The sequence below is a fragment of the Falco punctatus genome (assembly GCF_963210335.1).
Source record: "Falco punctatus genome assembly, chromosome: 1".
Taxonomy (NCBI): domain Eukaryota; kingdom Metazoa; phylum Chordata; class Aves; order Falconiformes; family Falconidae; genus Falco; species Falco punctatus.
Genome location: NC_137580.1, coordinates 87,193,957 through 87,216,515, shown reverse-complemented (window position 1 = coordinate 87,216,515; position 22,559 = coordinate 87,193,957). Strand labels below are relative to the sequence as shown.

At 37.4% G+C, this 22,559-nt stretch overlaps 2 protein-coding genes across 5 annotated transcripts in view; both read left to right on the top strand.

The window, feature by feature from the left end:
• LOC308058343 (septin-2) overlaps positions 1 to 21,589 on the top strand; it is a 40,024-nt gene extending 18,435 nt beyond the window's left edge. For 2 of the 3 annotated variants that reach the window (XM_080373995.1, XM_080373996.1), the window contains exons 8-13: positions 2,291 to 2,392; positions 3,197 to 3,342; positions 4,555 to 4,638; positions 5,623 to 5,680; positions 12,585 to 12,678; positions 20,786 to 21,589. In XM_080373995.1, the coding sequence (XP_080230121.1) occupies positions 2,291 to 2,392; positions 3,197 to 3,342; positions 4,555 to 4,638; positions 5,623 to 5,680; positions 12,585 to 12,653 (459 nt within the window). In that variant the 3' untranslated portion in view covers positions 12,654 to 12,678; positions 20,786 to 21,589. The remainder of the gene's footprint in view (positions 1 to 2,290; positions 2,393 to 3,196; positions 3,343 to 4,554; positions 4,639 to 5,622; positions 5,681 to 12,584; positions 12,679 to 20,785) is intronic. The other variant, XM_080373997.1, reaches the window with a different exon arrangement.
• The window catches only part of SEPTIN5 (septin 5), a 56,069-nt gene continuing 46,092 nt past the window's right edge, over positions 12,583 to 22,559 (top strand). The window contains exon 1 of one of the 2 annotated variants that reach the window (XM_080373974.1): positions 12,583 to 12,678. In XM_080373974.1, the coding sequence (XP_080230100.1) occupies positions 12,670 to 12,678 (9 nt within the window). In that variant the 5' untranslated portion in view covers positions 12,583 to 12,669. Of the gene's footprint in view, positions 12,679 to 21,717; positions 22,532 to 22,559 lie in introns of those variants that run through there. The other variant, XM_080373975.1, reaches the window with a different exon arrangement.

The window sequence follows — 22,559 nt, the reverse complement described above, 5'->3', positions numbered from 1 at the left end:
TTACTTGTTGGCAACGCTTATTCCCAAATTTCTTTTTTCTTTTAAAAATACTGCTCTTTGTGTAGGTGAGGGCTCATAATATTCTATTCAGTGTGGGCCCGCGCGTGTGTGAGTGCGGGGGATGTTTATGTACCTGGCAGGAAAACATCCTCTTGGGAATAGTTGTGGTTCATACATGGTCATTCTTCTTCTAGTGGTCTGAAGGATTGTTTTATTTTAAACAGCTGTTTAATAATCAAGCTCTGGTTGGACAAGTTTTATTTATACCACAGCTATTGATTGCCATCATGTCAGAGGATTGAGGAACCCAACAATGCTATGAGAAGGCTCATTAAGACCTCTCGTCTATTTGAAGTCCAGTTGTATTTGTATTATCAAGATATGTCCAGTTGTATATGTAGTAATGACAGCACAAGTCCTTACAGGGGCTTCTCTGAATGTTTTTATAATTACCTCAAACTTCTTCCCTCCTCACTGATTTTGCCCGGACTTTGCTTATTAAAAGTTCATTACATCCTGCTGCTCCTTGGTTCAGGTGTTGGTTGTGGGGTTACACTTGCAACTTGTCAGGGAATACTAATCTAGGAAGTTTGCACAGCTAACCTTTTTTCTGCTGTGACATCCAAGACCCCTTTGAAAAGAGTTATTGTGACATCTCGGCATTCTTTGTGCTTCCATACCACTACCTTTAGTGAAAGAAAATCTTGTCAGTGCATTTGATGGGATTTCTGCCTTAAATATTTTTAATAGTATGGCAGTAGAAGCATTCTCTTCAGTTTTGAAGAAAGGATTGATTTATACCACCTTTTGAAACTGCCAGAGGCCTGGAATTATGCTAGCTGCTTATCCCTGCAGTGATTTCATTAGGAAAAGAATGTGTACAGGAATACAGATAGAGTATTTTTAATGTTAATCTTAGGCATTAGTGACAGTAAAGGAAACTGTTTATGGATGGTTTTTTCTCATAGTGTATTTTGAATAACTTTCTTCATTTTAAGTGAAGTTTTTATCTTTTTGATTCAAGAGGCAATAGGCACTGCCTTTAAAATTTTTGTACATATCAAATACACAAAAATATACTTTGATATGGGCTGCATGGTTTTGATGCTGTAACTAATGAATCCTGCTGCCAAATTCATTGCTTTTACTTACTTTTTTCACATTAACTTCACTTTGCTTTTGTCTGCTTCTGTTTTATGCTCCATGTGAATCTTCTGGGGTTTTTTTAATTATTTACTTGCTATGTTTTCAAAAAATGTGTTTGTCTTTTGTGCCTTTTAAAAAATCTTTGTGCCTGTGTTATTTGGCACTTTGGACATTTGAGTCAGGTGCATGTGTGTTAGTCTTCAAAAGGTGCTGTGCAGGAGTACATTGTATTACAAATATTTTATTAGTTATGCAGCTAAGATTCATAGCAAATAGTGTTCTACTTCTGTTGTTTGTTCCCCAAGTGTTGTCTGAAGGCCTTAATTGCGTCTTCATATGCCTATTTTAAATCTTTCATTTGTGTATAACTGCACAAAAATATGCTAGTTAAGGTCTTACAGAAAGAAACATACATTAGGAATGTCACAAAATGCATTTAGTCAGTAAATCTGTTTCTTTTTGGGTGAACAGGCAGGTGAGCTGCTGTTAGTGTTTAGCCATTTCTGATTTTGCAGATGGTATCATAGATTACAAACAGTTTAATTCAGAGGTAATCTTAGCAAATGTTTTGGCTTTTTAAAATGCCTGTTAGTAAGCTCTTTAAAGGAGAACCTCTGTAGTTAGCAAATCTCAGCAATGTTTTTAAGATAAATTTTCTTTGTAATACTAAAATAAAATCTATATAATTCAACCAGGTTTAGCGTAGGCTTCCTTTCTTCATTTTAAGGGTGTGATTGACTTCCCACTTAGTATTCCTTTCTTAGATCTCAAAACATGTAGGTCACTTATCGAGTGTTTTTATACCTTGTACTGTTCTTTCCAGGATATTTATGGACTTGAGGTTCAAGTCTGTTGAATGAAGAAAAAATGAAAAATGCTGGGGTTTTTTCTTCATAGGTAGGATGAAATTAATGCAATGTAAGGTTGTCTTGCAGGACATAAACTAGTTTGTTAATACATAAACTCAAAGCATGGCAATTTCTGCTAATTTTTTTTTCTAAGCATTGTCAAACTGCTTAAAGCAGAAAAACATTCTGATTTTTTTTAGATGTGACAGACTAGTAAATCCATTGTATATATTTTTAACTTAATACCTCTTCAATGAAATAAGAATTTGTTGTTCTCCCTTTTTTGTAAATTTCAGGTTCTGGATGAGATTTCTGAACATGGCATTAGGATTTATCAGCTCCCTGATGCAGATTCTGATGAAGATGAGGAGTTTAAAGAACAAACTAGAGTTTTAAAGGCAAGTTTCATTCCTAATTTATTATTTTGGTTCAGTAGCTCTTCAAGCTTACAGTATTGCTTAAAGGTACTTTATTCCTTTAGTGTGTTGGAAATTCAAATTTTCTTTGGATGTTGACTCTGAATTATAATCCTTTTTATTCCAGTCTCTGCTTCATCAGAATTCCAAATGTAGTGTCGTGACTTTCTTTTCTTTTCTCTGTTAAACGTAAGCAGCTCTTCACCAAGATCTGTGATTTGCGGTGTGTTTTCTGACTCAAACCATGTAACATGCAAGCAAAGAGAAAGAATGTGTGTGTGTTATGGTTGCTATACTAATTAACAACTTTCCTCTCATTAGAACAGATAATAAAGGTTTTACTGAAGTAATTTCTTCTTTGTGCTGTGATACTTGCAAAGGTGCTTGGAGAATGGAGCTGAAATGCTCTCTTTAGCTACTTCAATCTGTATCTGAAGCATGCTTCTGTTGGCTGTTTTCCATGCATGATGTTATGTCAGATGACACATTATGCCCAAACTGTACTTCAACAACAGTCAAGTGTTCCTAAAGCAAAGCATCATTTCCTTTTGTGCCTCTGTTAGGAGAAAGAGATCCTAACAAAACTACAGGTGTTAATAGGGACTTGTTGGGTTTCTGATGTGGAAGGATTTTAGTAGTGCTTTGTCAGCATTTCTTTCCCCCTTTCTCCTGTCTGTTACTTAAAAGTCTTTGCACTTTCTTTGAAAGGAAAAAACATAACAAAACACAAAAAAAGGACCCAGTCAAAAGTCAAAACAGTAACTTGTTTTGCTCTGTCTCAACTAGGCTAGCATTCCCTTTGCTGTTATTGGATCCAATCAACTTATTGAGGTGAAAGGGAAAAAAATCAGAGGCCGTCTGTATCCCTGGGGAGTTGTTGAAGTTGAAAATCCAGAGCACAATGATTTCCTTAAACTGCGCACAATGCTGGTGTGAGTAATGGTAAAATTATCCCATCTCCTGATAATGATGATGTAACTTTCACAATAAGTAGAGAGTTATAAGAACATGAACTGCTTAATTCAAAAGTAGCTCTGATGGCAGTGTGGAGTGTCTTTTTAGCCCCCTGCAGCTTGTTTTGCCACTGTAATCCTCTGATCTGACTTGTATTTGATTACAAATAAAATATTTGTAATACAATGTACTCCTGCACAGCACCTTTTGAAGACTAACACACATGCACCTGACTCAATGTCCAAAGTGCCAAATAACACAGGCACAAAGATTTTTTAAAAGGCACAAAAGACAAACACATTTTTTAAAAACATAGCAAGTAAATAATTAAAAAAATTATTTTCTGTATTTTACATTGCCAGATGTGTGATCAGTTTTATGCCTTATGTGAACTAATTTGATGGCTTTACATATAAATTAAAGTTTTCTTATAGTGCGGTGGGTGGGGCAGAGAGGTATTCAAACTACTTTTCAGTTTCATCAATCACTTTGAGTAGTATTCTAAAGGCAAAACTCAATTTTCTGGCAGTATAGGAAATCCTATGTTAAATATGAGACCCTGCCCTTCTGTAAGTGGTTTTTCTAATGACATTGTGTGATTATTGGGGAACTGAATGCTGTTGGTGTGTTTCTGATTTCAGTCTATACTGGGCAGGGATTGCCCTCTGCTGGTCACTGATACCAAGCATTTTTGTCCACCCTCCTCCCCCGCCCCCCCCCCCCTTTTTTTTTTTTTTGACAGTTGGAAATTGTTGGGCAATTATGTCAGCTGTTACGTGAGCCAAGGAGCTCCACCTAGTTCTCAGTTACAAATTATACTTAATAGCACTTAAAAGACAAAAAATACTTCAGGAATTAAAGTATCTTTCTGAATAACCGTCTTTGCAAGGTTCTTAACGCTGCCAAGACTGGTATAAACAACTCCTACCAAGTAATTAGTGAACAAGAGGATGACAGCATATTTCGGGTCTCTGAAGAATCTTTGTGGGAGGGCCCTTAAATATGAATTAAGGGAAGACCAATAAACATGAAAGCAGAGCTCTGACTAGCTTTATGGCAGGCTTGGGCTGTAAGGGTTACTTTTTCATTAAGTACATCCATTATATAAACAAAAATATAAGATAAGAGTGTTTTTCTTCCCTTTGACAAGAAGAGCAAAGTGTTCTTCAATAGCCCTTTGCATGTTCTAGAACGCACATGCAGGACCTGCAGGAGGTGACGCAAGACTTGCACTATGAGAACTTCCGTTCAGAGAGGCTAAAACGAACTGGCAAGTAAGTACATGTGCGCCTTTGGGCTCTGCTGCTTGTCAGTCTCTTCTTTTTCCACTGTGACATTGGACTTGCTCCTCCTCCTAACTAATCCCACCTGTAACTAATTATTTCTCATGATATTTAGTCTATGGAGTTACTGAAATTTGTGTTAAATGCTCTTCTTGAAGAGCAGTAATATCTAGTGAAGTGCTGTGCTTACAAACAGCTGTTCTTGATTTTGCATCCATTCCCTCTTCTCTATGCTTTTAATTGGAATGTGCATAAAGAAGTAGTGGGCTGCAAGAAGGACAGGTTTTTATTTTGTGATGTCTCCTTGGAAAAAATAAACTGTAGTGGGCACATTTAAATAGAACCCAGCCTATCTGATTAGGTAGGGTGTTGCTTTTCCAGTTCTTGCAGGACTGCTGTGGTGGCTGTTGTCTTGCTCCTTCATAGATAGATAGAGAGGGAAGTTTAGAGCAAGCAATCTTTTTTAGTAATGTGTATGTTCTGTGGTGGTTGGATTTTTTTTTCTTGGTAAGGTTTCTGTCCTTGACAACTTAATGCAAAAAATCTGTCTACCTGTGCTGCATCTTTTTTTGATAGCAACTTATCCTCGTCCCCAACTTTACTTGTTCTTTAAGTATTCAGCCAAGCATTTTGGTCTTAAAGAAGACAGAAAATAACCTATGCAGCCTTTTAATGGTTGATTTTTGTACTGTGGATAGATAGTAGAGGAAATACCTTGGTTAGAGTAAATGGCAAAAAATCCCCATAGCAGCAAAGAAATCAAATCTTAAGAAATGGGGAGTGAATAACAGCAGTCTATGAGGTCAAGATGGTGTTTTACAAAAGGGAAGCATCGGTTTAAGAATGTCCTAATTTCCCATGTGGAAGCATGTAGACTTTTTGTTGTTGTTGTGTTAGCTGAAATATGAGCCTTGAACATGTTCTTGGAGATTTTTACTTCTGTAACTTATACCATCAATGTGTTTTGTTCAATAGGCCTGTTGAAGAAGAAGTGGTAGACAAGGATAGAATCCTCCAGCAGAAAGAGGCTGAGGTAAGAGGGAGCTTCTAAAACTGTTGTTCTTTAATATAACATGCTATGTTCCTATTTCAGTATTCTACATCAACTACTGCCTACCAGTGTAAGGCTGGAATTGTAAAAAACAGCCCTAATCCAAACATGCACATTGCCCATACGAAGTGGTTTGTTTATATAGTCACTTGCATACTGTGGATGGTAGGTAGCATGTGGACTCTTGGTTGTAGGCAGGGTATTTATCACTTCCAGTTTGTATGTTGATTTTCCATAAGGATAGTTGCTGTTTTTAAAGTATTGAAATCGATTTATGTTTGTCAGCTACATACACCGCTTTAAACATAGTACCTTGGGGTAGACTGATGGTCTGATGTCATTTCAGATGTGCATGGCTTACTACAAACATGTTACCAGTAAATTTCTCCTTATGTCTGGTGTCTATGGCGTAGAAAAAGGTGGCTGAGTTCTAAAAATCCCATGATATAATTAATGTGTATGGTTTTTCATCTTAATCTTGACGTACAGCAAAATTTTTATTTCTGTTATACCATTAAATTTATGAATTTGGAGTTTTCAACCTGACTTCTTACTCTGGTTCCAAGCTATTACTAGACCTTTCAATTTAACTTTTTTATACTAAAGTTCTAAAGATCCAGAGATTTTTAGCCTAGTATTTGAATTCAAGTAGTACACTGCCAATGCTTATGACTGCTTACATTGTGAAAACTTAAGACTTGCTGCAGATTGGAAGATAGTGTTTTTTCTGTTTATCCTTTTTTTTTAATTCAATTCAGCTTGGATTCAAGTCCATAAATGCAGGAAGGCATGATTTAAGATCAATGCATATATGCAATAATTTGGAGTAAGAAATAAAAAACTGCAAGCAGTTTTGTGTGTTTCTGAGGTGAAAGATTCAAACTCCCATACATGGTAATTCTTGAAATATAGTTACTTTAGTCTGTGCATTTCCTTTTTCTTTTATAACATCTATACTTAAAAATAGCTAACCCTGGTTAGCTACTGGCTAACCCTGGCATTTTGACATAAATAGCAAAAAATTTTCCTAAAAGGAAATGCAGCAGCAGCCTATTAGCACCATAACTGGTAGTCAATAATGTGAATTACTGGAGATTAAATGAGCTGCATCTTTATCACTGTATAACTTCATTTCAGCAATGTAAGTGTACTTGATGGCCAGGCACTTATGAGAGCAGAACTTCCACAAGCGTTCTGTACCGTTTACTGATGTGTGTGCAAAACAATAGTAGACCATCATCTGATAGTCAGGAATACTAGATGTTTTGAAAATGTCAGAGCATTTTTTGAAAAAGTTTCATGGGTTTTTACTACTTTTTTTTTTTTAATGCTTCCAAGATTCAGGCAGTAATCTTAGAGAATTGAAGTCATAACTCTTTCTCCCATTATTTGTACTGTATAAGTTGTATATGTCTAATCGTTAAGTAGAAACTTGGATATCCTTATAGAACTATTTCTTAAGGCTTACGTCTGAAAGAAAAATCTCTTATAACCATTTTCCGTGGAAACTGTTGATATGGCAGGGACATTATTATATACTGGTCTATTCTGACCACTCTGTGTGAATGTATATGTAGTATTTATAAATACATATGTATGTAATTTTTATATAACATGGCTAAAGGGATGAAGTCTTTAATTTCTTGGAGGGCAGTCTCTGAGTTTCCTCTGGGACTAATATCTCTGGATAACTGCTGCTGAAGTTGCAGAGGATTAGGTTAGAACTTGAAAAAACAAATAGATTTTTAACTTCTGCGTTCTATTGTCCCAAAGAGATCAAGAGGCTTTGCTGAATCTTCTGTAGATAAGCTGGTATGAAGTCCCTTCATCTCTGTATCATCCCTAAGGTTCAGACTGGGAAAAATCTGAGGAGGAAAGAGGCACAGAGGAAATGGGCTTGCATTCCATAGCCTTTGCAGAGAAAACAAATACCCATTTCCCCTCCTGTTTTGCATTCCCATCAGTAACGGTGCTTGAAGTTCTATTTACAGTTTTGTGAGGTTTATATAACCTTGGAAGGAATGAATGTTTGGGCTAGTGCCAGGATCATCTTTATCACGGCATCACTTTTGTTAAATGATCTTTTATTATGCCAAAGGATGTGGTCCCCAGTTCAGCAATTTGGAATTGCTAATCTGTCATTTTGGATGTATTGCTCAGTCTGGTAGTGATTTTTGATCATTTGCAAGTGATGACCTGGTTTTTTGAGCTGAAAAGTGAAAATAAGAATAAAGGTATCAATGTTCTTTACTGTAAATATGCTGCAGTTCAAATTATTTTGGTTTTGTAGTGTGGATGGGCACAAACTTAGGTTGTAGTGTTGCGCCATATTCTTCCTACTCTGAAAGTATCTCATAATAAAAAACTTTCAAAGTTTTGAGAGGCAATACTTCCAGAAAAATGTTAGGGCAGTGATTACATGAAGACAGCAAGGAACAAACTTCCTCTGATTTTTCCAGTGAACTACCCTGAGGCTTCGGGCACATCCCTTAACTCTCCTGTCTTCAGTGGAGTTGGTCAGCAGTAGGCTGAATATAGTAGAAATAAGCGCAATGTTGAAATCGTTTTCTCTCTGTCCTTCTGCTTTTGAATGTGTTTAACCCTTTCGCAGATGAGATGCAGAACCCTGCTTTGGTATGGGAGTTGGGCGGGGGGGGGGGCAGCCTGCAGTGGCAGGGCTGCCAGGCTGGGGCCTGACAGACCTGTGGGAAGGTGAGGATGTGATGAACATGGGCAGGTAACTGCCTGGTATTCCAGGTATTTGCCTAAGTAGTATTTTAAAAGATAAGGTGAAAACTTAAGTGGAGAGACAGCATGACTGCTGACGAAGGCCTGCAGACCTGAGGGAAATAAAAACAGCTCTAAAGTTTAATTTGTTTGTGGGATGTTATTGCCCAGTGCAGGGGGGCAGAATGCTTCAACCTTCCTTCACAAAGTGACACAGCCTTAGTCCTGGGAGAACATCCTGAGAAGACCCTTAGTAAGCAATTAGCAATGGGAATCCCTTAGGGGCCGGAATGAAGAACACTTTTTTTTTTTTTTTTTTTTTTTTTTTTTTTTTAAAGAGTAATTGCTGCTTTTGCCCTTTCGAGTTGTTCTTTGAAGGAGCAATACTTACTTGCAGCCCATATTTTGTGATGGCTGTGACCATAGTGACTTCTGCTATTTAAAATGTCTATCTTGCCCTGTTCTTGCTGCATTTTCCCTTTTGAACTTTCTTACGTAAAGGCATGGGTAGAAATAATCATACCTGGTGTGGGGAGGGGAAGTGTGTCAGTGCACAGTAGATATTCTTCATGTTTTTACCATTGCTTTTCCTGTGATATCCGTGGGGTTGTCACTGAGAAGCCACTCGCCTTGTTCAGACAGGAGTAGCACTTGTTGGTATTCTTGGCAAAGCATACTACAGATTAAATCTTGTAGGTGAAGCAGAGCTGTGTATCTGCGGGTTCTGTTAATGGTATGGAAGCTATTAGGAAGCTGTATAGTTCACTTTAAAGTCTGTAACTTTAATTCTCACTTAAATACCGGTTTCCTTTCTGTGTTGCTATGGTAGTTATGTGTAGTCACTACCTAGTAGTTACATGGTAGTTTGAACTACATTTTAGTCCTGACATAAGTAAGCTAGGTAGAATTTATACCAAGGTTACGTTGACTCTTTTGGCTTTTGTTATCTGGGAATTAACAGGAACTATTTGTTTTAACAGATTTCCAAACACTGTTTTGTATTTTCTTTTTCATCATGTGCATTGACCCTCTGCTGTCATGCTGTAGATCCTTTCTTTAGCCATCTCCCTGTAGAACATATTATTGCTGCTCTTACAAGTGAGAGGGTTTGCTGCCGAGCCAGATCGAAGTCATTGTGTGCCCTTCATTCTTGCAATCCCCAACAGCGAAGGGAACACAGACATTGATATGACATCAATTTCAGTCTTCTGTGTGGTCTTTTACATTCGTTGTTATTAAGAACAAAGATTGTTTGTGTCTATGGGGTACGTCTAGTAAGGTGAACACATACGAGTTTTTTAGCTTGTATTGTACTGTGTAGGAATGGTTCTTAGGTCGTGTTCTCTACTTGAAGAAGAATTGTGAAAGAGGCTGACATGTTTAGCAGGTTGAGTACAATACAGCTTGATTTTTATTTTATTTTTTAATTTTACACTTGAGCTGTCAGGATTGCTACTCTGCAAACCGTTTCGTCTCCAAGGTATTTGTGTGCATTCTCCCAAAATTCAGTTATTACCTCTGGCTTTAGCCCTGTAGTTATGCTGTCAGGTTTTAGTGTGTCTGTTGTTATTCATATGTTGTCTGCTAAGAAAACTGTTACAAAGCTGATAGTTGTGAGTTTGATTAGAGCTCTTGAGAAGACATAGTGTTACAGCAGAAAGCAGCCATTCTGGATTGTGTGCATATCAAGTGCTCAACAAAAAACAAACCAAAGTGCTGATGTAGCCCAGGATGCAGTGAAAAAGATAGGTGTGCTTGAGTACATTTTTTTCTTTTTTCCTTTTTTGCCAACTTCCCTTATGAAAACGAAACTCCAGTGATTTCTTACCTACTAATGGCCATATGTGACAACAATGTGTCATTTTTTAACAGGCTTTGTGCCCAAAAGTTTTCTACTAAATTATGGTAAAATAGCTTCAGAAACCTGCCATTATTGAGCTAGTGGATCACTTTACCAGTAGATTTCAAAAACATCACGTGAAAATTGAAAAGGAAAATCTTATACTCTTAATGTTAGAGTAGGTTTCCTAGTGCTCTTGTCCTACCTTACATTTGAGTCATATGCAGCATCTGATTTCTTTCATGGTGTGGGCATATTTTTATCAATTAAGGTTAAGAAAATGCAATACTCAGTGCTGTATTTAAGTCTTAAAATATGATGTTGGCTATTAGCAGAAATCTGTGTTTGAGCAATCACCATAATACATGTGCAGCAGTATCTTCCCCTGTGATTACTGAATGGTTTCTATTTTGGGAATGTTTCATGGCTCAGCTTGGAGTGCTCTTGGGAAAGCTCAAGTAGGCAAGCTTCCAAAAAAGCTAGTTCTGTTCTGATGGTAAATCTGCAGAGAGGCAGTTCAAAAGACCAGGTCTTATATTTTTACAAATGTCTTACATTTTTACAAGTTGATCTTTGAAACTTTTCTCTTTTCTTGGACCATGGAATCGATGCAGCTCTCATTTCTGAGACTTTTCCTACAGCCGTACGCCATCTTTTTAATTGGAAGCTTTTTGGTTTAAATGTTTAGCAGAAGAATGTAGATGGGTATATAATGATCATTACAGACTTAGCTGTGTCTCATGTTGTTCCTGTGTGAATCTCCCTTTGTTGGAGTGCATCTATGCTACAGTCACAGGAACCTGAACTAGCCCCCACTGATCGCTGCGCTGCTGCAGCAAGAGGATAAGTACCAGTATATAAGGTAGCTACTTTTAGGCAAGCTGTTATGCTGGCTATGCTGCAATCTCAGGTTTTTTACTCTTTAGTTATTTTACAGTTTCTTACTCTTTCCTAAACCTGTATCTGAGTCCAGGCAAGTAAAAGTGGTAAAAGGCATCTGCAATTACTTTTCCCCTCTTTTGTGATGTTTCTTTATGTTGTGGAGTTGTTTTTTTTTTAAAAAAAACTTAAGAGGTCAACATGTAGTGAAACATTTATCACAGATTCTTTTGCATTGAATCTGATGGAGTAACTAGTATCACTATAGCTACTGTGGTTGACTGGATGAAAATATCGAATTGTTTAAGCATAGTGTTTTTTGAGTTTGAGTTTCTCCCTCCACAACCCACCCAAAAATACATTAAAGCAATTATCTAACTACTTTTTCCAAAAGGGGGATAAAAACTGGATATGTTACAAATGATACAATTATTCTTAGAATAATGAAAACATACTATGCAAGCCTCGGATTATTACACGATCTCCAGTTGAGATGGACTCATATTTTATACAATGTATGTGGAAATTGCGGCCTATTTCTTTCTGATTTTGTAAGATTGGGCACTTGCAACTGTGTATGTGGAGCTTTTCCACCTGCATATGAAAGGAAATACCTAGTCATTTCTAAATAAAATTAGAGCTATTTGCATACACGTTTTGAGAATCTGTATAAGTGTTTGTTATTCTTTCTTAGGAACATCTATTTATATATATAATGCATTCCCCCCCCAAAAAAAAAAAACAAACAAAAAAACCCCAAAAAACCCACCAACCCAAAACCAAACCTACTTTCATTTAACTGGCCTTTTATGAGATGGAAGGTAACTTTAAGTGTCATAAGAAAATGCCTTAAGAAAACAATTACTTCCAGGAAAAGTTGATGTTTAGATGTAAAAACATTGATGCTTAATATGTTTAGTCTGTCTTTCCAAAGTTTGTAAACTGTTGGGTTTTTTTTTGCTTTTGAAGTACTTTTTAATTCTGTATGCATGTTCTACTGTTGCTAAAAATTTGCAGAGTTCTCTGGTTAGCTGCAAGATGAATATTCATACATGATACTAATCTTTGAGCACTTGTATCAGAACAAAGCTCCTTCAGGTCACTCAAGCAGTGCATCTGTACACCCCTAAAAGGCATATTTTCCTTATTGTAGATTTAATTCACAAATCTCCAAACATAGCTAGCTTCAAAAGGTTTAATTTTATTGCTTAATTTTCATTATAAATGTTCTTACAAATCTTTTGTGAAAGTTAGATGTAATGCAATAATCTGAGATGGGAAAACCGAAGTATTCAATTATGTGAATTAATCAAACATTTCCAATTTATAAAGAGGCAAATAGAATCTGCATTCTGCCATGGAGGATAAAGATTTACAGTTTCTTGGATTTTGGATGCCTCGTGAAATTCTTGTTTGAATGTGGGTGTTTTTCTCTTACAGCTGCGTCGCATGCAGGAGATGATTGCACAGATGCAAGCCCAAATGAGGATGAAACCTGGTGATGATTAAGATGCTTAACATCTAGATGCATCAGGTATTACTTTTCTACTTGTTTACTCCTCTTACATAAGACTTTTCATGATTATTGTTTATTTTGCACTTCGGACTTGTTTTTACAGTACTTACAGAAAAAAAATGGGAGAAGTTGTGGGTAGACTAGAAAAAAAGATATATACAGATGTTACCTTTCCAGCTGTTTTTAAGACCTGTAAATGCTTATCTTCAGTGCCTTATTTTTGGATCATCTGGCTTTGTTTCTGTTAGCACAAGCCACTCCGAAAATTAATTTGACTATATATAAAAAAAGTTAGGGTATTTTGGGTGCGAAGGCTGCTGGATTTATAGCAGTTTTTTCAAAGAACCAGACAAAATTTTAGACAAACTGGTTGTGTGTACTGATATATTGGGTGGGATCAGAGTGAGTGAAGAAAAAATTGTTGTAGCAAACATGTTTTCTTCAGAATACATCTCTTCTGATATAATTTTTCTTTTAAATGCAAAAATAAACCCCAGAAGGATATGAGCAGTCTTGTTGCTTAATACTTCAGTTTAATACTCCAGTTGTGATTCCTGGTCTTCTGGAATGTAAAGCTTGAATAAAATGGATTATATTATCCCTTATGACCTTGTGGCTGCTGCCAACATTCCAAGTCTAAAATAAGGAGATTTTTTTGTTGCCTTTATTTGAACCTTCAGTCTTCCTGTTTACATTAAAAAAAAAAGGGGGGGGGGGGGGAGAAGAAGAAAAAAGTCTACTTAGGAATAAACTTATTCACTGAATTCTTACTTAAGCAGACATTGATGGCTTTACTGGTATACGCACTGTGATCTCTAAGTGAAGCAGTTACGGGGAAAAAAGTAATTCAAGCTCAGGTTTCTTACTGTCACAATTCCAAGTTTTGCAGATAGAGGAGTCTTCACATCATGTCTTCCAACCTCCGTACTAAGGTATATATTTCCCAGAGTTGGAAATCTAAACAGTGAGGATAATTTTGTGGCTGACCATGCAGTGTATGTGATAGCAGTGTTTGACATAAAGCTCCTATTTCCCCAGAGCTCGTAATTTTGCAGCCTATAAAATACTTTAGTTTGAACTGGAGGTCCCAAGTTTTCATTGTGACTTTGTATTCATGTTGGTCAAACTCTGACCACTTGTTAAAATGGCTGTTTGATGCAAGAAAACTTATGTAGTGTAAATTATTACTATTGTTTTTTGCAAAGGAGCTCAATTCTTTGTGCAACTTATGAATCACATTTAATCATATGACATCTTTTAAACTGATACTCGGTAAGAAAAAAACCACTTGACATCTCATAGGCTTGTCTGTAGTTGTTGCTTGTAAAGCGTAGGATGGCAAATGGTACAAATATCTAGAAACTGAAAAAAGAGCTCCGAATATACTGGATTTGCTGTGAAATCAGTATCTGAGGGCTAACAGGATACAATATTCCCACTAGTGGTTAGCTAGTAATGGCATCAGATTTCCTGAGTTTCACAGCTTCTGGCAATACTGGATTTATAAATACTGGTATTTATAAAAATGAATTGGAGCATGGTTTGTCCCAGGCTGAATTTGCAGCCATGGATACATAAGTAAACAGAGTTCTGAGCATGCTCATGTGCATCCAAGTGAAATGTTATTTTGTAGGTACTTTACATTGCTAATCTGGAATACATCTTGAACCACTACATGTGTTTAACATGAGAGCTTTGCAGGTTTAACATGATAATGTTGTGATTTAGTTTGAACTAAATCTTGAAGTTGGTTGGTCTGAAATACTGCATGTGAACAAATTTGAGAAAGATTTGAATGAGATCTTTCTATGTGGAGGTCCTGCTGTTTCTTTGGAATCTGCTAAGCTACCTTTCTGCAGCTGCTATGGGAATCATATTGTTTGATTTCTTTCCTGAGAGACTTTTGAACTTTTTTATTACCCTGAGATATTGATAGATAGATAGACTTTTAGCATAATTTGTTGGTTAATATGCACAGTCGGAACTGCAATTACAGTCCTGTTAAACCAGAGTGTTACTGTATGATCCTGTCAGCATGTTGAAGTGAATCCTTGCTTAGAACTTAGCCTTAGGCAAGTTTCTCTCATGCATGTTTACAGACTTTGCCATTTAGAAGTAATGATGATTTCGACCTCCAGCATTCCCATCAGATTTATTTGCTGTATTTTATTGAACTCGCTATTTCCAGAGAAACTAGGAAACCTGTAATTAACACAGTAGTTAACAGAACCAAACTGCCAATGAATTTAAATGTACTCAGTATTAATCTTTTTGTTCTATCACAGCTTGTCTTGAGCATCTCTCAGGTTCTAGTTTCACAAGAACTTTGAAAAATCAGCTCTACTATTGAAAGCACAGTGTCTCCTGCAATTGCTTTTTTGTACCCTTAGTTATCTTTGTGCTGAGAAGAATATATAACTTTATAGATTTATGTAAAAAATAATGGTTTAACTCTTTTGAATAAATGTGTATGTATTGATTTTCTTCAAAAGTAGCTTAAAATATTTTTCTCTTCATAAACACATAAAGATACAAGGATGTTTTCAGATACTTTGGGAAGAGAGAAGTATGGTGCAAATTCTGTCATTAAAAGCTGGAAAATAAACAGTAGGATAATGAAATGTGGTAATATCCAAATATGTGAAATACCCACTTCCGGTTTCAGATTTGTTTCAGGGTGGGGAGAAGACTGCTGAATGCTTTGGGTTTTTCTGGACGGAGTTTGGCATTGAATAATGATTAAGAAGTGCTAAACTCAAATTCTTGCCAAAAAGACTGATGAGTCTGTATTACCGTAAAGTGCTACAGAGATGGGTTGACCAGAAGGTCTGGTTTGCCTGATCCCTTTTGAATAGGGGCATCTTTAAAGGTTTTATGGAAAGAGCAAAGAGAGAATTTACATCAAGCAGTTTCCTTTGCTTTCAAGGCTGAAGTAAGAGAAGTGTAAAGGGAGCGACAAAGGCAAAGATTGTATGCAGGGAATATGCTCAGAGTTTCCAAAGAGGAGGGACAGATTTCTTGCTGTGGAGAAGCAGAAACCTGAAAGGCGATGAAGAGCAGCACTGATGGAGGCTGGGCTAGAGGTAGGAAAGGAAGATGACTTTGGAAACAGTAGTGACCAGTGTGCCAACTGCAGTTTTTGGCAAAAGGCTGTGAGTACAGGTTTAATCTACAAGATGGTGGTGGTTAAGAGCTTTTGAGACCAGACCTAACGAAGATGTGTTGACCTACACTTCTGTTTCCTCTAAACATTTTGTAGCTTTTGTGTAACACCAGTGTATGTGGAGATGTTTGTAGCAGGCAGTGAGAGCACAGCTAGACAAAAGAATACTCTTGGAATAGGTGGGAACAATTTTTTTTTACCCTAACTTTTGATACATGAATCTTAAAAGTCCATGTGAAACATGGTAAACACTTCAAGACAAGCTTGGGGTTTTTTTCAGATTTTTTTTTCTTCTAAAATGCAAGACTGCTGTAAAGTGTAGGGTCTTACGGCTTCTTGTATTTGACGGTTGAAATGAATGATTGGAGTGGAAGAGGATGGAGGAGTGGAATAAGTTACCAAAATCAAAACCAGATTTAGTTTAATTTAGATACTCCAATATGAAATGCTTTTGAAATAAGCCTGCAGTAATTCCAACATCACATTTACTAGTTTCTGAACTTGTCCATCTCAGATGAGCAATTATTACGAAAAGCTGGAATTATTTTTCAAATGAAATGTTTATTGATGGGTGTTTCTTCCCTTTCCTTCTCTGTTTCTGAAAATGCATCTCTTTGCAATCTGTTTTCCTCTTGTTATTCTTACAAATCTGGATTGTCTGTCTTCCACTCAGCTTCAGGATCATACTGGGACAAACCAGTAACAGAAGCCAGGCTATGGAAAACAAATATAGCCAGCTGGAAACGTGGAAATGTAGTTATGGTTAGGGAAATGTGTTCAGAAATAAACCCAAGCATCTTGCACTTAAAATATCTGTAGGATGTTGAAAATTCTTTTAGTATAGCTCATGATTTCCACAAGTATTTTAAAGCCTCCTGAGCTCACTAACACTGTTCTGATTCTTGATAAGAACTAAAGGCACCAAACAGCTAGTTCTGTCAATGAATTGACATCATTTAACAGAACAACACAAAGCATTGTCATAGCAACCAGCCTTCTAAAACGATGCTGTTGAATGCTGAATTGATCTAATGAGAATTGTCATTTGAGGAAGTGAAGATCATGTTGTAGTTTTTGGCAGCTGAAATTGTGAGCCTAGAGAATGTGAAGCTTGGGCGAATTTGTAGTATTTGGAACAACTGCCTGGCACTGCCAGTGGATGTTTTTCTGTCTGGAAACTAGACTAGAAGAGTGCCATCGTTCTCCAGCTCTTTTCAGCTCTTCTAACCGTGGAGGAGTTCAGCAACTGCTTTGATAGGCTAGCACGAGATTTCATTTCCCTTAGAGAGCAGACTTCTGATAGAAATTGTTGGTTTTCCTCTGCTGCTGTAAAACTGAAGTGCTGAACTTGAACTATAGAACAGCTCTATAGAACCTTTAAGTTAACTTGCATAGAAAGATCTTAGCAGAGCCCTCAAGAGCCACCTTGTAGCTGGTGCCCACCTGCCCTTGTGTATAAAGTGCAGACAGCTAGGTAGACCAGGTGAGTCATGGTATGGCTTTTAATCTTGGATGTATAGAACAATAATGCTTTCATTTGAGTTTGTTAATCTAAAAATAATACCTTGCATCTCCCTGTTAGTCCATACTCCTCTCGGTGAAACAGTCATGTTCCTGGATTGTAAGTAGAACATAATAGAAGACGATGATATACATGGATTGTGACCTTGGCCTGTTCCACAGCATTTCTGTCTGTGGCCTTTGATAGAAAACAAGTTGTACAGCCCTTCCCAATAGGAAAAAGGTAGCGCGTTGTTAAAGTTGTCATCTTCAAAGCATTGTACAGAAAAAAATGTCATTAATATGATAGGCAAGTCTGAAGTATCATTCAGGTCTGTAAATCTCCTGTACCTAAATATTGTCCGTCTTCTGGCTCTTAAAGAATCTTACTTGGATTTTTGTCTGTCTGCATTTTCTGTATGCAAAGTTTCCAGGAGTTTGTCAGGACCTCTTTCTGTAAGGGAAATTCTCTTCTAGAAATAGCAGTGTATAATTTCTAATGTTGTTGGGTTTATTCATCTTGAAAAGCACGTTCCCATTGAGACCAGTTTCCAGAACTGGTATGCTTACAGAGGAAAGGAGAGCAAAATGAGCCCCCCACCTCCCAAAGCCCAAAACACCCTCTACTTTGCAGACTTAAAAGGTTTCCAAGGAATTGCATGATGTTTGCAGAACATAAAATGAAAAAGATTGAAACACCCAATGGCAAGTCTTTCTGATATTTTCACATAATTGCCCTAACTGTATCCCAATAAATTTTGGCAGTAAATGGATTAATGCAGAACGGTGGTTCAGTTTTTGCCAAGTGATCCCAGAGAATATAAAACAAGGAGGATACAAAATTCCTAATGGGTCACTGCAGAAATCATGTTCTGTGGGGAAATGTCAGGGATGAGTGAAAATATGTTTATGTGCTTATTTGCTTTTCGCTAATCTGTCGGTGTCTTGGGAAGGATGAAGTCTACAGTGGCACTCTCAATTCTTGTGAATACATGCAGTGGCACCTTGCACTCTGTGCCTGAGAGGCTTAATTACCCAGCAATTGTATAACTGACATATCCCACCTCTTCCTGTATCTCCCTGACACACTGCTCCAATACACCTCTTGGATCCGTGGGATGCAGGGGGTAAGGGGAGGTGCCTGCTGCCAGAATTTCTCAGGCATTAGTGAGCTTGAGCAGTGGAGTGCACAGACCTAACAGGCCCTGACATGCCAAAGCCTGACATGGTATCACAGGGGACCTGAAAATGCTTCAGGCCACCTTTTGCTGAATAAACGCTTTCAGAAGAACATTTATTACAGTTCTGGAGCTTGGAACCTGGTATATGTGAGTCGGTGCATATCAACCCTATTAGCATATGAAGTGATAAGCATTGGGAGGCAGGTTCAAAGGCCAGTTTTGTAATTTGGTATACACTTGGGTGATGACGTTTGCTACAGGGAAGTGTAAGGTGTTAACTAGGAACTAGCAAAAGGAAAGGGAACAAACCTGAAGCAGCCAAGTCAACAGAGGAGGACTGAAATACCAGAAACCCAAAATTAGAAATGAGTGACAAAATGAGTCAAAAGTAGCTATCAACAGGACATTGGTGTCATCCAGTACTCTTATTTCTTTAGGAAAGATGCCATTTCTCAAAGTTCTTGCTAATGATTGGGCACTCAAAGGGCTATAGCTACAACATAAATGGGTGCTATTTGAAGAATAGTAATTTAGGTCAGTGAGAAAATGTAACTGCTTATAAAGCAAATTTCTCTCATTGGGAATTTGGAAGTGCACGTGGAGAGATGTTGAATTGCCCTGCATTGTAGTGGAATTGTTCTTAGAAGTAGCTGACAGGGAGACAAATGCAAGGTGTTTGAAACCTTTACAAATGTAGGATTCTGAGCTGTCTGACTACATGCATCGAGGTGCAGGCATTTGTAGTACTACTTACAGAGAAAATGTCATTTTAATGGCACACTGGAGAAGTATCATCTTTCTTAAATCATGGTATGAATTCACATTGCAGATGGAGGCATTTGTTAAAGCCATGTATTGGTGAAAGGAGTAGGGGGAACTGTAAGGTTAGTCTAATAAAACTGGAGATCAAATTAGTAAAGAATGGTATAAACCTATTATATCATAAAATATTGTCTCGAAAGGAGATTAGGAAGAGCGAGCAGTGAAATGAATTTGAAATGCTGAAAATGCACAAACATACTTTGTCCAAGTATGTTCTATGAACATACGAAATGCGGATATTGTGTTGCTATGCTGGTAACACAGTGCGCAGCTGTGCTTATTACCTGAGCTTTCATGTTTATTGGAAATTCCAGTCTTTTTGTGAGTCTGAAACATCAGTTACAGTTTCTCCTTGAAGTATCTTCTGTAACAGATTAGAGTTAGGCAGGCAGTGGCAGAAATTTAGATCCTTTTCCATACTTGAAGTAGCACTGTAGCACAACAAGTTAATTTTGAATTTGAATATTGAATTTAGTTAGCAATGTATGGACTCTGGCTTTAAAGCCTTAATGCTGTCTTGTTGGTTCTGGTTGTTATGGGAAGTGGTGACCTCCTTAAAATGTTAGTAATTGTGTTGAACAGAATTCTCACTGTGAGAATGGCAAATAGCAAAGGACCCTGTTGTCAGCTTTCCTTGCTCCTTATCACAACTGTAGTCTGGATGAGTGTTGCACTGTACAAGCAAGTTGACACAATGTTCTCCAGAATATTTTCTTTTTTCCATCTAGATGAACATTTAGATTAAGCTAATTTTCCCTGTTAGGAATGAGTATTTTTGGGACTGGAGAATTTGGGGTACCTCCAGAGTTCCAAATCTGACTGAGCTTAAGCAGGGCCCAATTTTCAGGGAAAGCTGGAATACTACTTTCTTTGTAGCAGCCTTTTTGATTGGCAAGTAGCTGTAGGGACATCCAAACCTCATAGTTGTTTTTGAAATTACAGACTGGTATCTCTTCTTTCAGCTGTAGGAATGCTTGGAAAAACCTATTTGCTTTCCTGTTTTATGTAAACTGTGTCATAAGTGTTTGTGCACAACATCAGACTTGTTGCTTACTTTTAGCCCTGTTGTAGTCAGTCAGTTTTGTTTTCCTCAGCAGAAGGAATGTTTCACGTAACAGGCTGAGGTTGGAGTCTTGTGTGCATTACTGTTGAGATGAGCCGTAATGCAGTTTTGTATTCTTGCAGATGGAGGAGAGGGCAATGTGTGCTTAAAGTATGTAACTAAAAATAAATTCTCATTTATGTGCTGTTATTAGACACTTGTGATAAATATTTTGAGCCAAACTGCATCTGACTCAGCTGATCTAGTTCTAGTGCAGGTCCCTGTGATGCAGTAACTGAAATGCCCTGTTCCTTGGATTATGCTGCTTTACTCAGAGGGGCTCAGACTGCCCTCGATGCTCTGACAGTGCTGAGAGTTTGTCCTTTCTAATGCTTTGTTTTCCACTTTTGTTCGCAGCAGTATACGGTTCTCTAAGTGGATGGGTGCTCTGTTTTCTTTGACCGAATGGTAACGTTCAAATGCAAAAGCTGGATGCTGCAGATCAAGACCTGCATTAAAACAAACACAAAGTCTGAAGATTGTGTTGTAAAATGGCTTGGTTTATATATCTATGTTAATCAAGTTATAGTGTATCTTTTTTGATTATTTTGGTAACACTGTCTTCATACTTATAAACGTGGTTTTATTATCCCTCCTATACCTTTTTATACGGAAACTGATAGAGTACACTGTTTGGACTAGTCATTGTGATGGGTTTAAGGAGTTAATCGTGTACCTGCTAGGTTATTCTGAACAGTTTTGTGATTGATACTAAAAGTTTGTGGCCTGTTTACAGTTAAATGTATGTGTGTTTGCACAGTATCATAACTTTCACTTGCCATTCGAAGTCGTGTATCATATCAGTTTGGCATAACTTCCTCTGTGCTTTGGTTACTTTTGAAGCTTCATCTCTGGTGACTTATATTTGTGTGATGTATGAGAAAATGTGCAAAACACTGAAGATTCACCAGTGGTGCAAAGAAGCTGACTTTTCTAAATCATCGTGCCTTAACATACCATAAACACTACATATGCCAACAACTTCTGCGGATGCCTCTGAAGATTTGTCTTCAGGTCTCAAGTATTGATTGCAAGGATTTCTGTCACAGGCATTTTTATCTGTCAGCTGAGCGATGGCATGTACTCGATTTTTTTATATACCATAACACTAATTTTCATTGAAGTTTTGTAATAAATTGTATGAATGTGGCAAATGTTGAATTTTGGGGTGGCTTTTGTTGTTTTTTGGATTTTTTGCTCTTTCAAGCTCATCTATGAAGTGTTGTAATGGTGCCGTGCGCAGTGCATATTCAAAGGAATTGTGATACTTACCCTGGGGAATGAATGCATTTTCTAGAATTTGTCTACATACAAACTGCTTTGATTTCATTTCAAAACAACTTTGAAAGTTTTACTGGATGTTAGGTAGCGAGACTTTGCATCCACTTTTTTTCCAAGTTCATTAGGCACCTACTGACACCTTTTAGGGTGGGTAAATACCTTGGAAAATCTGATTGCACACCTTACTTTATAGATTCATGAATGTTGCAATTTCCTTTGTCATTACTGAGTGCATAGCTCTTTTCTGCATGCTTTTGTAGTCTTGTGTGTATTACATATGCATAAGCGTAAATTATTTTGTAGGTATGGGATTGAGACCCTGTCTTCTCTACTAAATTGGGGTGTCTTTCATGTAATGGTTAGCCCCCATTTTGCTGTCTAGCAATGAGTGGTTAATCAGGATTAACAAACTATTTGCATCAGTGATGCATGTTTGGCTTGTGTTTGGAGTTGAACTGCATAAAACGGACATTACGTTGTTATCTCAGTGGCTGCTATAATGAAGTTGCAAGAAGAAATGGTGTGACAGATTTGTGTTTGTACAGTCTTTTCAGGTTTTATGAAGATTTGAATTGTAAACACCTCTGTCGAGAGGGTCAAGGTGAGAAATTTAACAGCAAACACTTTCTCATTAATGTCTGTGACTATGTGCACCTTTCTTGATTTTCTTGCAGAATTTTGCATCGTATTTTGCAACCTTCTTAAAATGATGTGGTGTCCAGTCATGCTTGTGAAAGTCCGGACTGCCACACCCCTCCTGAGAAACCCAGAGAATAGTTACATACGTTAGTTACATACTGGATTAGCTCCCTCTGAACAAAGGTAACATGAAAGGTTAATCTTTCAAAGC